The sequence below is a fragment of the Lepisma saccharinum genome, chromosome 8, assembly GCF_977018435.1.
Source record: "Lepisma saccharinum chromosome 8, izLepSacc3.1, whole genome shotgun sequence".
In the NCBI taxonomy this organism is placed as follows: domain Eukaryota; kingdom Metazoa; phylum Arthropoda; class Insecta; order Zygentoma; family Lepismatidae; genus Lepisma; species Lepisma saccharinum.
In genome coordinates, this window is record NC_139236.1 from 44789235 (window position 1) to 44805770 (window position 16536).

Here is a 16536-nt window from a genome sequence, read left to right on the forward strand (position 1 = left end):
ATTGTAATTTATAACCATTATCTTTATGCGTGATAAAATATTCAAATGTAGTGGGGGAAAAGGTTGTAAATTAACAGGTGGACTGTTAATTTTTTTAAATTTTGACGGTAGAAGATCTTAAATTTTACGGTAACTTCTAACAATGTTACCGTAGCAGCCTAGGATCGATTAGAATATCCAAGAAAGTTTCGATGGCAAATTCAAGTCAACAGTCTATCTTGTTTGACTTATATCAGTATCACAGGATTATGATTAGTATCAGTAGATTATAAGTCTGTCAGGAAATATATTTTTACTTCGTTTTCGCTTTTGATTAATCACGACACAGGATGAAGTGGATTGGAACTCAAGGCATGTGCGTTTATTACGTGTTATAACCACTACACCACAGAGCCCGAGGTTACAAAACCCAAACATAGATCCGATTTATTTTATGTATTTATATTGTATGTCGCTCTCTATCTTTAGGCTAATCGCTACGTTGAGGTGGAATGATTGTATGGAACTGATAGAAGCGCACACAAAGGAACACCCTTTCCCAGCCATTCGTTGCGGTTTATATTGGTAAACGTTAAAGATAACGGTTGAATATCTTGTATGGTTCGCGGATTACGTCAATATTGTTATGTGTCGCATGTTGGATGTTTCTGCTTTTATGTCGCCACAAAGCTAGGTTAGTTTGGAATATACGAGCTCCGTGAGTTGTGTTGGCTTGTCTTGAAACCGACCCGCAGCAGATTGGGAAGAAGCCCCACGGCACAGAGGCATGCGTAGGTGGAATTTGGAGCGACAAGAGTTGAAAATCAATTCCGATGTGGCAGCTTGCTCTCGTAGGTTGTCCTTCGGCGAAGGGGAATTTTGCAGGGATTTGAGACATTTTTGCCTAAGTGTTTCCATTGTTGCTGATACGGGAACATCGGATTTCGCCTCTCCCTCTCGCACCTAAGCAGAAACTTCGCAGAATTGTATGATTTCCCCTCGCAATCTGACCGAGAATTTCTGGAATTCAGGGAATTATACGAGATTTGTTAGCTCCTGAGAATTAAACTTGAACGTGATCGTTTCGCGTTACTACGTAAATGGAACAAGGCATTGTTTAGGCACTGATGTTTTCTTGGAAAATCAAACCTAAAAAGTCGTAACCCCACTGATGTGAATACGCTCGGAGACCGAGATAACGGGAGAATGTAGCCGCCTCGGTGAATGAAAATCTAGTAGACTCAGGAACTCGACATAAAGAGACATTGGCGTTTTTGTGTATTCGTCCTGTAGTTGTTTCACCGAATTGCTTATCAAAACAAGATAATGTGATTTATGACTTGGCCCCTAAACTGGTTGAAAGGGAAATATTTAAAACGAGAGAAATTTAATGGTCTCTCAGCCGGAAGATACATGCTCTATTTTGCTAATTCATACTTAATTAGATCTTAAGGTTAGGTTAAAATTAATAATGCAAACCTAATCGATCCTTACCTTAATTATCGCTTGGCATACGACTAAGGCCATTGGCTCTTATATTGCTGAATTTTACCCCTGTGACCGTTCGCAAATAACATCGGCACATGTTCCGAATTGTTTCGTGTTTTCGTTGATCATCGAAATTTCTCATATCCCTACCAACCTGTCTAGGTGAAATAGGATGCGATCGTATTCGTTTGTCAGTTTCATCTAATCATTTATCCTCGTGTCGATTAGCCCAAGAAAGCTAGAAAAGCGACAATAAATGAATGTACAATAAGTTAGGTAATTTCACCATGTGTTGACTATCTTTTTGAGGTGTTGTCTTTCTATGCTGAATATTGAAGTCGGTATTTTTAAATAGGCGGCAGTGTATTTAATTTGATGCTTTTAAACATATTTCTCAAAACGGGAAACTACTGGGTTCATCATTCGTTGTAAGCGAGAAATTTGGCGCGTGGAACACTAGAATCACTCTTGGATTTCGTCCATTGTTAAGAGCATGCACGGTGGTTTCCTAAGGGGCGACACGTATGGCATTTTACGTGAGGATATCACCAGTCGAGTGCAAGCAAGCCTGTGCGGCCTGTCATGCGGCGGTAAAATGTTGCTGTTGATAGGTTCGTTCTCAAGAAGCATGTGGCTTCAGTGTGAATGCTTAAGGTTAATTCGCTCACGGCAGAAAGGCTACTTGAGGGTGTAAGGAGTGATCTTTTCAGGAGGCTGTGGACCACACAGTACCAGATATGTCCAGCCTCGGGGCCTTGCGAGGCTGAGGCTGTGTGAGGCCGACCTTGAGCTTGGAGACTGAGGCTGTGTGAGGCCGACCTTGAGCTTGGAGACTGAGGCCGAGGCTGTGTGAGGCCGACCTTGAGCTTGGAGACTGAGGCCGAGTTGAAGATTGGCTGAGGCCGAGATGAAATTCGGAGGGGCATGTGAGGCTGGAGGCCGGGATGGTGTTCGGAGGCTGAGGCCGTGTGAGGCTGGAGTTTGGGTCTCGCAAGCAAATCAAATGAACAGCTCACACCACACGATTGCAGAATCGGCTCGCTTCCAATAGATTGTACTACGGGCATTTGTAAGAAGTTCGGACTTTGTGAAACTGTCTTGTTCTTTGTGAAACTGTCTTTGTTCTTCAGAAAGGAAGGCCGCCTTCTACCAGTTGTTGATATGAGCCATGCCAGAGGTGATTTTTGGCTTCGAGGGTAGGTTGCATTCCTTTATTTGGCATCTCGTTTGGCTCTGTGGCGTAGGGTGCAGTCTGTTCCTTTTTCTCTGTTTTACTTTTGTCAGGTGTTATTTCGAGTGTATTCTGGAAAGAAAGTCTAACTTCTGGACTATCTAGAAACCACATCCAGAAATCGTACAGTCGTTGTCACGTGCCTCCTGGAAAGGAAAGTATGCTCCTGTTCATCACCTCTGTTAGGAAACGCGAGGACAGCAGACTATAACTGATGTGCTTATGTTCTGAAAAAGTGAAAATATAGACATACCTCGTAAAATTCTGTGTTAAATCTAACATGATTATTAATATTGTGTAATCATTAGCCCCTTCTCTTAACACACAGGATTTCCCAGGAACTGTAGAAGAAATTTGCCAACTTCTTGTCAGTTCAGGCAAGAGATGCCAGCCTTCGGAGCGGCCTCAGCTTCAGTCTCGTCCTCCAGAAGCCTTGTGAGGCGGAGGCCGAGTTGGAGCTCGGAGGCTGAGGCCCTGTGAGGCCGACCTTCAACTCGGAGGCTTGGCCTCGCGAGGCCGAAGTCAAATGGCCATCTCTGCGCAGTACGCCTTGGACTGCTTTCTTGCAGACTATAACAAGGCTTTGGCGCCTGGGTGCAAATTCTCCTATCTTACAACCTCATCGCCGCGATTAACCAAAAGTTGAAGGCAGGCGACGTAAAATAATGGCTAGTTGGAATCTGAGTATCTTTGTCCGTAAATCTTTGATTTTCATTGTAGCGTAACGCGCTAGGAAGCCATCCCGGGACATTAATTATATTCCTTTGGATTTACTCCCGTCTGTGACACCTTGATCGTGGTAATTGATCTAATAAGTTTTAAATTAACAAAATACAATTGCCGGTTAACTCTTTTGTAGTTTTCGTAGTCAAGTTCAAAAATAGAATTAGTTTCGAGCTGGTACAATTTAGAAATGTGTCTGTGTGCGAAAGCTGTTATTTTGGTTATGAATACTGTTTACATTGGCAGTGCGACGTTCTTTTTATTCGCACTGAAATAGGAGAAAGGGAGCTGTTTGTCTCGGCGAGGGAATTTCTGCAACTTTCTGCAATCCTCGGAGGCAGAATAGAGAGGACGGCTCGACACGATGTTCTAATCACGAGGCTTAGTTACGTCCAGTGTCGCAACTCTGGAAACTGTCTGCAGCGACATTGCCCATTATCAGGTCTAACGGATCCGGTAATTCAATAGCCTCTGCGGTGCAGTTCTCATTCCCGGTTTTTCGTGTCGCTCAAATCAATGGTTCTGCCTTCTCTCCTCATCAAAGATTTAGCTATTCCCGTGCACAAAATCCACAGAGCGGGGGATTTGTGGATTTTCGCGTTGATGACTGCGCGTTGAAAACAGCGGTGACGTCGCATGCACGGAAGAGACAACCAGGCTCCACCGTCGCCTCGATAAGAGAAAACGTGTAATTTATTCTTTGTTGTTATTTGTATTTTGAATTAGTTTGGTACAATGACAATATTTGCTTTACGTTTGTGAATTAAAGCTGTAAATAATGGCTCGTCTCAAGAGATAATGCCATTCCGGGGGCGAAGGGGGAGTAGTTCCCTTGAGGAATTAGCTCGAAGACGAAAGCAGACACATCGATAAATATGGCGATGTTGAAAATCCCTAGAATGTAAGCTGCACTCCATTCTTTAGTCAAATTTTGGGTTTCAAAAATTTCGACTGTACACGTACACGTAAAAATGAAACTCCAATATTTTTATAGATTTTGATAAGTGTGACAAAAATATGGCATACGTTAATCTGGACTGCTTCTAGTTTCAAGTGTTTTTGGATTACGTGTGGGAACGCCCAAAATTTCGGTTCCTCCCCGGTTACGTAGTGATAAAGCCGTCGGCTTGTAATCAAGGGGTCCTGGGTTCGATACCCAGTGGTTCAGTACCATGTGTTCCATGCCTCATTTTATGTGGCAGAACAGCCTCAGGTCGAACCTCTTCCACGCAATATTTGAATTTAGCATCTCCCATGAGCTTGCACAAAATTGTCTGATTGAAATATAATCTGTGCTGTTGTCGTCCTTAATTGATTATGCGTGTACTGTTGTTAATATCTTTCAGAATTCGCGAAGGCAAAGCCAAACTTCTATGGGCTGATTACATGCCTAAATTACCTGAATATTTGTACGTGAACGAAAACGCAGCAAATCACTTTTTGATAGAAACTTTTATCACACTTTTTTACAACTGTTATGTTGTCAGTATGGCAACGACAATGTTGCCAAGCACATTAACGTAATACAACTTATCATAAAGAGAAAGCAATCGTTATTAAACATCAACTCTAACATTAACATTTAAAGTTTAAAAATAGATAATTTAAAAAAAATTAATACAAGAAAGAAAAATGAACTTGTGCTGTAAGATAGAACAGTCACAACTCTCATCAGGAATTCAAGCCAGGGCCTCTAAAAAGGGGGGAGGGTTGTAGTCTTCGTTGTGTATGTAGCATAAGCGTGATTGTATTTTAAAGATATTCTTGGTTGTAAGTTTTATCGGTTATATGAAGATGCGCAGCCACTACTCGAAAGAAAGTGTTTTATTGTTCACAGAACATTAACTCCAAGATGCGTACGTGGAAGTGGCAGTTATGAATTGAATCGATACAGAATTGACAACCTGCTTGTGTGCATACAATCACCATACCAACCACGAACGAGGAAATTGTGGACAACGTATGTCGATTTTGTGACCATGAACTTGGCGTCAGTACTACTCCAGACGAGTAACCTCGCTTAATTGCGACTCGTGTCGTTATTGATGAGGCGTATTCTCTCTTGATTACGGGTTGGGTTCCACTTAGGGCCCCATTTCAGTGGTTCTGATACGAGGTTAAAAGGGCAGACTTTGAAACGAAGCCGGTTTTTCGATCGCATGTTATTTCATCGCGAGTCGCTGCGAAATTCTTAAAAGTAAGAGCAAAAGATGGCTACTACCTAGGTATACTTCTGTCCCAACTATCTCTGGACCAAGCAGACGAAAACAATTCTCTGCGCAAGTAGTAACGCGAGACGGGATTGCGTGGAGCCTTCGCAGCAGCGTGTACTGCTTCGCTCTGCCCACTCGATTCCCCCTCCCCTTCTCTGCCGCTATGCGCGACCTTGCTCCAGAGATAATTGAGACAGAGTATAAATTGTACTCCCATGAAGAGGTTGTGGAGAAATAATAAAATGTCATAATATTTCAAACTTGGGTAGAAATGCTCAGCTCACGCGTGCTGTGAAGCATTGTAGATAGCAAGTACCTCTTACATCGTTTGTCTCAGTTAAAATTAGACTGACTTGAAACACAAGGCGTTATTTATGTTGTTTCTATTATTGTGTATTCAAATGGTCTCCTTTTGAATTAATACACCGCTGGAAACGATTGAAAAGCTTTGAAGCATTCCTGGAAGTCTTCAGAAGCTGTGTCGAATGCTTTTGGAAACAGCCAAAAGTCTGCAGGAGAATATGGCGGATGGTCATTCACAACAACACTTTTTTTGGTCAAAAAATTCGCGAAAATGCCCTCCATAGTGGCGTCTTTTTCGTCGTCTGACAACAAGTAGCGACAAAACGCGCGCACACCTTCCACTTTTTTTAAATTTCAGTTTCAAAATTATTTTTCGAATCTCTCTTTCCCGTTAGATCATCAGTTCTAAAATAATAAGCCTGGAGATGTACTTCAAAAGCATAGGCTTTAATAGTCTGGGGTGGAATTCGTTCGGGCCGGATACCTTGGGTTACAACCGATACACCAGAAGTTCTCATTGGAGTTCACGTGTACGTAAATAACTTATTCACGAGAATAAACCTGTAGTTGCGCTATTGTACAAAAAAATCTCCGAAAGGCGAACCAACTTTATCTGCCAAGTTTTTGGTGTCAAAATAGGGCAGTATATTTACACTAAAGTCGCGTTTTGAAACCGTGACAGTTCGTCTCCAAAATATTTGTGTTTGGACTGTGATTATCAAGACAGTATTGCAGCGGGGAGAGACGTAAGATTCGTTCCTCTAACTGCTCGTTTGTTAAAATCCCCTTCCAGCCTCGCGTAGTGGCTCGCTACGAACGCAGAGGTCCTGGGTTCGAATTCTGAATAAGGTGAACATATTTCTTGTACAGTCCCGTCCATCAATGAACCAACCATCCTCATCGTAGCGATTAACCTAGAGGTAGAAAAGTAACATGAAATAAAATACCAGTATCATTTTTCGGGGGTAAATAGCGAACCAATTTTAGTAGTACGGAGTAGCAGCCGGGGGAGAATATTTTGTATGGAGGCACTCTAATTACAGTACGTAAAAGGTGTACGTAGAGTAGAAAAAAAGCTGGTTTAATGATATTGTTAGTCTTGCCTATTTTAGGCAAAGTGATTCTGCTAAATTGGAAACATCGCTTTATGCGCTTGCGGGGGAATAAAAGAGTATTTTCAATCCGAAATACCGGTGACAGAAAAAAAGCTGATTTTTACTCTCCCTTGTTGAACTGGTAATGAAGCGATGAACTGTTATCGTTTTTCCCTCTTTGTTGTACGGACGCGGGGGAAATGAGCGAGATGAAAATTGGATTTGCTTTGAAATGTTCAATTATTGACCCCGGCAGAAGAGTTAATAACAGGGCAGATTGTCTTAATAGCCTGTCACCTGCATTTTGGCATACGTTGTTGATGGGAATGTGGTTAGTCGAATCCCTTGCTTAGCGTAACCAAAATGACAACGGTTCTCAAGCTCGGGTCGCGACCCAAAACATGGCGTCGGTAGTCTTTGGGGGTGGGGGCTTATTGAACGTCGCTTATTTGCTCCTCTACGTTCATGACGAAGAAAGGATGGAGAGACCACGGCCTTCGTTAATGTTACCATCCTGCATTGCCCTTTTGCGACCGAGGAAAACCAAGTATATACTCTGTCCCGGGTATCTCTGGAGGAAGCGAACGAAAAGAAGTCTGCGCAAGTACTGACGCGAGACGTCTCCACCAATGAACGCGTGAGAGCGAACGGGATTGCGTGGAGGGGGAAAGCGACTGCAGTTACCACCTTCGCAGCAGCGTGTACTGCTTCGCTCTGCCCACTCGATTCCTCCCCCCTTCTCTGCCACTATGCGCGGCCTTGGTCCACAGATTCAGCGGATAGAGTATAGAACCTTGTTTTGGATGGCCGGCTATGGAATTTGAACCTGCAGCCTTCAGAATACGAGGTTCTCGCCTTAACTGTAAACATACAAGATTACTGCATATTCCTAGGTTTTGTGGTGGGGTGACGTTTGGAAAAAATGTTTTCTATATTTCATTTTTTAAAAAAATGCAGTTTTGATGTACAGCGCCCAGCACAAACTCCACATAAGATTACTCTATCTGTGGAAGTCCATAACCAGCGTGTTCTGAGAATATTGTATTCTGTGTCCTATTTCATATCATCGTCACTGTTAGCCCGAAGGGGCAGAAATGCGACGTAAAATTACCAATTGCAAACGAAGAAAATATTTTTGGATGTATTTTGTTGAAAAAGCAGGGGCTTATCCGGGATTTTCAATTGTGGTAACCAGGTTCGATACCCATTTTAAACTATAGTTCCAATCCCGATTAGCCTTACTGTGCATAAAGTGAACTTAAAGCGCAAGACTCAGTTGTAGGTGAGGCTAAATTTAGTACGAAAATGACAATCAATTGGGACTTTGAAAAATTTTAAGGGGATGTGAATTAGTCACCGAAAAACTATATCGTGTTATTTCATTTTTTTAAAATAAGTGTTTTTATGTATTATGTTGAAGTGTAAACAAGTGATTCTGGGTCAATGGTAGACGCGAGTTCAACGAAAGGGAAAGGGGGCGTTAACGCGATCCACGTGGACCTCGATGTGCGGGTTGCGGGAAAGTTGACGTGCCCTATAAATCTTCGGGGTCCCGGTTCTCGACCTCTCCCCCCTCCACCCCCAATCTCTTCAAGGGAAGATTTGATGGAGGACGACGTTCAATAAGGAAACCAGATTGAGCCATGTTCTGGCCTGCTGTTCCTATAATTGTTCCGAGCCTCTCTCCGTCCGGGTGGAAACAACATAAATTGGTGAGACGGGGTTGCTAGGTAACCGTCGCCATGACGACGGGAGAGGGCCATTCTGAGGGGGCGGGGAAGGGTCACATGCCCCTCCTCCCAGGTTGACACCCCCCCTGGGTGGGAAAATGCGTGGAATTTTGATTTCATAAGTATTCGGCCTTCCGACGGTGCTGGGCGTCTTCCACACGGGATCTGCGTCTTGACGGGGTTTTCCCCCCTCGAGCTGGGCTCGCCCTGGGATGGGTGCGTAGTTGTTGTTATTGATGGTTTTACGAGCGGGCAAGCGAAGTGAACGCCCCAAATGATTTCCGGGATCGACTTGCGTGTGATGGCATCTTCGAGTTTGTGTGCGAGTACGCGAAATATTAAAATCGCCATGTTAAGGTTTTAACGTTAACCTCGTTCAGCGAGAGAGGAAAAAGAGGCCTAAAATTTTTGTGGTGTCCGGATGCAAAGACGTAAAGGTGGTGGTTACCAGGCGACCCGATGAGATTGCGTTCCCATGGCAACGTTTGTTGTCCTAACGCAGTTTCTGCCGTGCTCATTCTTGGTGTGACGTGCGTCCGTCTTTCGGCGGTGGACGGCCCGAGGACGTGGCAGCGGCGAATGCCAGCGCGGGCCCGCCGTCTGTTGTGAACATGAGTTCGCGTTGCTGCGAGCCTCCCAGCGGCCGCTCACCACCCCGTCGTTGCTCGCTCAAATGACGACGAGCCCATGGATTACCAGTGCATCATAGTGTACACCATTATAACCATCCTACCGAATTCCCCGCCACCCGAAGTGAACGACAACGAGACTGGCTGCTTTTCGTGGATAAAGAGGTGTGTCAAGAGGTACGTGTTGCTTCAATCGGCGCTTGTAATTAAAGGGACTCGGGTTCGAATCCCTGCAGAAGCTTGTTGCACGGTTTTTCGGGTCTGTAGGACCAGTCCCAATTAGCCTAACTGTGCATGAAGTGGAATGAAAAGAAACTTGGACTAATCAGCAAGTACTGTCACAGTTGTATTCCTACACTAACTAACAGCATTCGCATAGTCGTATGTTGCCACCTCCACATAATCTCTTGCCTTTATTTTTTAAATACTTTTTATATTGTGAAAAGTTAGATGTAAACTACCCACTCACTTTGATTGACAATTAAAAAATAAAGATTTTAATTTCGCATTTTTTTCCCCCAAGAATACTACTGTTTGTGAACTTTTTTCTTCTGAAGCCCATTTGTTTAAAAAACAACAACTTTGAATGTCAATTTCTCATAATTCGCACTGAAACTATGTATTCAAGGAGGGAGAATGATAATTCGTGTTTCATCATAATGCTCCAAATACCCCTCTTCTCACATTTTTCCATTCTTTAAAATTTAATATTGGGCCTCCCCAATGTCATTGTCGGCTTGTAATCAAGGGGTTCCGGGTTTGATGCCCAGTGCAGACACATGGCACAGTGGTTCAGATTCAATTATAAACTGTAGATCCACTCCTGATTAGCCTATCTGTACATAAAGTGGACTTAAAATAAGAAATCAATTAAAATTTAATATTAAATATAGTCTCCTCCTTTGTATTGTTGTGATTTTCTATAAATGCAAATTACTAATGGGAAGCAACAAGTTGCTTGTAATGCAGTTAGAAATAACAATAACTTTATTGTTTAACTGTAACTCTCTCTACTTTTAGTTACTTTTTGTGGTTTTTAAGAACAATTGACAAACACATGGTTTGCTGAAAAGAAATTTTAAAAAAGTTCTGTCACATAGACATTTAGTATTAGGTTTATTTAGGCATATTAGGTTTATTATAATTTGATGGATATTGATGTCACTGTCAAAAAGAGGACTGCCCCACTTGCAATTCACACGTGCAACATTTCTGCTAGTTACATTCCAAAATGAGTAATTATAACTGAGTTATAGTTTGAGCAAAGTAACTACTGGTGCAAATAGCCATCCTGTTGACAAGGTGAGCAAGTTGAAGACAGTGTAATGAAAGGCGGAAGTTAACAAAATCTACTGGTTTATATTATATCCAGTTACCTTATGCAATTAATCTTCTGTTAATTGTAACTGAATTTTTTTTTATTTATTTATTGTGAATCGAAAATAATTTGTTACAAATTTGCAAATGCATTAACATAATGCCAAGGGTCCCAGGTTCGAATCCCAGCTTGGGCTTGGGTGTTCTTTGTTAGTGTCCATTCATCAATTTCATCATATCATCACTCATCCTCATTTGCGATTAGCCAAAAGCTGCAGAAAAGCTAAGTAAAATAAACCAAATCAATCCAGTCCATAATGAAAGTAAATTAAAAGTGATTGCTAGTTTTTAGTATTGCAGCATTTACCTAGTTGCAATGTAGAAAGGCATGATAATGTGTTGAATTGATTAAGTGCACTTACGTAATTCATTGCCAGACTCTGAGTGCCAAATTGTGTTTATATAATTGAAGAGAGCATGCAAATTTTAACCTGGCAAGCCTGACTACAAGGTTGCTGGCTAATGGATTAACAGCATATGAGTACCAAATGTCGACTCACTCTCCCTAAATTATGCACGAGAATTTGATGCTAGTGGAGATTCAGTACCTTGATCTGATGTTTGTGGCTCGGGGTTTGAAACTTTTACACCAGCATTTTATCCTTGGTTTCAGGCTATTGAAAGTCTGTATATTTAGTTATTTTGATTTACATCATTCATACTCATTGTTGAATGGATCACCAATCAATATGATGATAAGATACTATGCAATGTGCATTCTTTAACCAGGATTCAAATCTGTGAATTCTGTGGTGATATACTTTCCACAGAGCTTCATCAGTGATAAGCAAGCGTGTCGTGTCAGCAGGGGGGGGGGGGGGCAAAGAAGGATTTTTCCTCAAAAACTTTGCTTCATATTGAACGTGCAGTGTTCTTGCAAGGAACCAGTTTTGTAATTGTCAGTTCTTTACAATAATCCATGCAAATTACTGTGTATCAATATTTCTTCTTGAAACATCGCAGACAAAATCAAATAAAAACCATTAAAAATAACTGTGTTAGATTATTTTGCAAATTACTGTGACAAATGAAATTATATAAGTGATTTTTTTTTCCTAATACAATTTTCAATGGGTGCAACACCCACCACCTCATTTGCTCATCTACGGATACCTATGTCAGTAAGTGACAGGAGCTAATGTTTTCAATTTATTAAGAAAAACGTTCAGTTTTTAACTCCAAATAAATTTATTTTATGATGAAAAGTATTGTTCTAAAATTGATACCATGTACAGTATGGCCAGAATAAGTATAATGAAAAAATTTTACTTGTATGAACAAACCTGTGTATCAACACAGCAACAATTACTGTACATATATTTGAAACAGTGGTGTATGCTGAGTCTTAAGACCTTGACTAGCTCACTATGACACCCTACAAATACAGGGTGTCCATGAAATCTCTTGTCAATCGGATAAGAGTAGAACACATGCATTAATACAAAATCATTTCTTTGATCACCTCTCAGTGTGTGTGCTATTTGTTGACATATGCACATTAACATTCCCAGCCATTTGTGAAGATATGATCAGCACCACACTGTGGCTGCCTTTACCTCCTAGTGTGCCCCAGAGCCACTCAATGCAAGGACATTGCAAGAGAAATTCCCAACCGAAATCACTCAATTCCAGGAATTGAACCTGGGTCTCCCGCATGGTAATCAGTTACACCACCGACTGGACCACCCTGGTGGCTCTCATATAATGTTTCATCTTATATCAAATTGCAGTAAATGAATGAAAATTGTCTACGGCAATGTCATGATATGCTAAATATAAATACCCTTTCAGTTCAAGTTGGGCCACTTCACTTTTGCTGTGATTTGACTTATTCTGTGATGTTTAATGTAATATAAATCCAGGTAAGAATGATAACAAATCATAGTCCCATACAGTCAGATGCATAAGTATTGCCAAACAAATTGTCCATCGCCATGTTTTGTTTATTCTCTTTTATTTTACGCAATGGAGCTTCAAGAATTGAAACAAGCTTCCGACACCCTCTGCAGCACCATACATAAAAATCCAGTCATCAAATACACCTAGGATGCAAGAGAAAATAGCGACATTTTTTTAGCAGTACTTGTGCATCCCACTGTACAAGAACTATTTACCTACGTGATAATCACCTTTCCCCCCTTCAATGAGTACTCAAATTCCATTGTTAATTCAGTGGATAAGAACAGATTTTTTAAATTTATAATGGTCTAATCTGTAGCAATAGATAACTTGCATCTTTCCAATAATCAGCGACTGTTTAACCTTTAGACCGCCGAGCAGGTTTTCGAAAGTAGCCTCTCTCTGGCCGCCACCTTTGCGCGCGATTTTTAAATTTTACACTTATTTCAGAAAAACGTTATATCTTCGAGACTATTTGAGCAATCTACTTCGGTTAACTTTTGTTTTGCAGCTAGAACATCAGGGCATGCAACCGTGCAGGAATCAAAACGCCAAAGCCAGTAAGAGGGGTTGGGTGGGCCACGACCCCCAACTTTCAATGAAAACATAAAAATGGGAAGTTTTTCACATATTCGATAATGTAATGCACCCAGGAACTTTCATTCGGTTGAGAAAGGACCATTCTTTGAAAATAAAGCTAAAGTTTGCCTCCCCTTCCAAAAATAGCAGGGGAAAAGGGGGCAAACTCCCCATTATTTATATTTTCATAGAAAGTTGGGGGCCGCAGCCCACCCAACCCCTCTTATTGGCTTTGGCGTTTTGATTCCTGCACGGTTACATGCCCTGATGTTTTAGCTGCAAAACAAAGGTTACCCGAAGTACATTGGTCAAATAGTCTTAAGAGTTCTAACATTTTTTCGGTTTCGCCGAGACCTTTTGGCGCAAATTTCAAATTCGCACACTTATTTGACAAAAGATGTTGTAACTCTGACTATTTAACCAATGTACTTCGGGTAACTTTTGTTTTGCAGCTAGAACATCAGGGCATGCAACCGTGCAGAAATCAAAACGCCAAAGTCAATAAGAGGGGTTGGGTGGGCTGTGGCCCCCAACTTTCTATGATAAATATCATAAAAATGTGGAGTTTTTTCACATATTCTATAATGTAATGCATCCAGGAACATGAAATGACTTTCATTCGGTTAAGAAAGGACCATTCTTTGAAAATAAAGCTAAAGTTTGCCTCCCCTTCCAAAAATAGCAGGGGAAGAGGGGGCAAACTCCCCATTTTTATATTTTCATAGAAAGTTGGGGGCCGCGGCCCACCCAACCCCTCTTATTGGCTTTGGCGTTTTTATTCCTGCACGGTTGCATGCCCCGATGTTCTAGCTGCAAAACAAAAGTTACCCGAAGTAGATTGCTCAAATAGTCTGAGTTATAACATTTTTTGTCAAATGTCAAAATAAGTGTACAAATTTAAAATTCGCACCAGCTTCCATATGTAACTTTGGAGTCGGGGGGGGGGGGGGCATTCTGGGTGGGTGGGTTTTCTTCCACATGACATTTCAAAGTTTTATCTCAACATCTGTCAGTGCGTTTACAACTTCACATACAAGTATGAAGGTGCTATAAGCACATGAACTTTTAATCAGCAGGATGAGTCACCGGTGACCCATCGGCCGACTAAGCCTATATTTTCTATGGGTCACATGTGACCCATTGGCCGAGTAAAGGTTAAAGTCGTCTGCCTGGTGGACTATGAGCACATGATACAGTTTAGAAAGGTGGAAATTTTAGTGAGTAAGAATAACATGGGGGTTAAAAATAGTGAGTTTAGAAATTTTTTTATTGAGGAAAAGAAGCCCACATCATTTCATTTCTTGGAAAGTGTGGCATTCGGCTAATGTCTTGCCTTGTGAGCATGTTTACTTTTGCATGGGAAGAGTGCCAGATTAGTTGAAGGGATCTACTTGTATTCATTTCACTGCAAGAGACATCATATGTAATGTGTGTTTATTTGCTTTATGATCTCAGTGTTCTAATTTTAAGTGCAATGAAGGTGTGAAATGTTTCTCTGATTGTTTTTGCAGGGCTGTTGCTGCTTATCTGCGAGCTTTAAATCTCAGTCCAAATAATGCAGTCGTCCATGGAAACCTGGCCTGTGTTTATTATGAGCAAGGGTATGTATAAAGCATATATTTTTTTTGTGTGCATGTGCTTCAGATGTATTTGCGGTGTGTGATGTTTTAATTGGGGGTTCTGAAAGCTGTATGTGTATCATAGGTTTACAGTAACCATTCATTTTGTGGCTTGTGTTAATACTGTTGATATTAGAGAGTGAATTGATTATGTAATTCATAGCCAATATCAGATAGCAATTACATAGTTCGTTCATTTTATTTGCCAGTGCTTTATGATTTCATTGTGAATTCAAAATCTGTGAATAAAAACTGATTAATAGGCTCAGCTTACTTCTGCCTTTATATTTCATATCCATGTTGCATCCACAAAATGAAAACTAATTTTCTCGGGTTTGATTTCTTTCACATGAACCCCCAAAGAAAACAAATTTATCTCCTGGTGTGATTTGAATTTCGGGATTTATCAAGACAGGTGTGCTAACACAGCCTTGTTTTTAATATAAATGTTTGAATCCATGGGGATGATGCAACCAACAACTGAAATGAACTTCAAAACCAATTCATATTCATCTGTTTGAATTTAACATTTACTATTCATTACATTAAGCATGTTCTAAATTCAATTGCATTTTTAATGCATTTTGTATTATCCTTTCAGGCTCATCGATCTTGCAATTGACACCTACAGACGAGCGATTGAACTTCAGCCTAACTTCCCAGATGCCTACTGTAACTTGGCCAATGCTCTCAAGGAAAAAGGACAGGTAGATAATATGATAAAAGCTTTAAGTATAGTGAAAGTACACCACATTGTTTGCAAATGCAGTTACCAATGTGTAGTTTCAATTCAAAGTGACCTATCAATTTAAGTGTATGTGGAGGAGTTTGTTGTTGAAGGGAGCCTTTTCATACTTAAGAGTTCTCTTTTTGAATATTGAAGTATTAAGATGTTTAGAATAAATTTTAGCTTTTTTGCACCACTGAATGATTATTGGTATGACTTCACTGTTTGTAAGAGGCCTGAACTTTCCTCCAGGAAGTACATGGGTATTTCGCAGAATATACAGTCCCAAATTTATATAGCAGTTAATAGGCGAACCTTGCTTCACAGACTGCTTCAGTACTGTTTACAAGTGAGTCATTGAGATAATGTGTAAAGATAATAACGGCTGTCCAAAATAGGAAAGCTTTGTTGCTTTCCTTTGAAAGCTAAACCATCAATAGAAAGAAGGTGTAAGATGTTTCTATTTAAGGAGAAAAAGTGAGCACATACCTGTTGTCAAAATAAAATATTCAGTGTTCATTGTTCACATATGTACCATATTTCACCACTTAATAGTCACAGATTTTTATGCCAAATTTTGTTGCAAATAAAAGTAGTGTGTGACCAATATTTGAAGTTTTTTTGGCCAGTATTACCGATACTTAAAAGTCATTTATTACCAAGCTGTCTTTGGTGCAATATTTTGGTCGGAATACTTGCGAATATACTTTTAAAATTAATAGTCCAAATTGACGCACATAATTTCTTCAAGACAGTTTAGCACACACAACACATTAGTTGTTATGGATTTGTGCTTTATATTTACATTTTGCATAGAACAAACTTACAAAATTTATTCTTCTATGTCCAAATATTCTGCACGGCTATCATTGTTTGGTTTCATTATCTGACATAACGAATATGTGATGAAAGGTTATAAACCAATTTTTGGACTGAAAAAAAAAA

The 16536-nt window shown here is 40.6% G+C and overlaps 1 protein-coding gene across 1 annotated transcript in view; it reads left to right on the forward strand.

Moving 5' to 3' along the window:
* The window catches only part of sxc (O-linked N-acetylglucosamine (GlcNAc) transferase sxc), a 129842-nt gene that overhangs the window by 82657 nt on the left and 30649 nt on the right, over positions 1 to 16536 (forward strand). Inside the window, exons 6-7 of the mRNA XM_083126574.1 lie at positions 14757 to 14846; positions 15466 to 15571. Of these exons, the coding sequence (XP_082982700.1) occupies positions 14757 to 14846; positions 15466 to 15571 (196 nt within the window). The remainder of the gene's footprint in view (positions 1 to 14756; positions 14847 to 15465; positions 15572 to 16536) is intronic.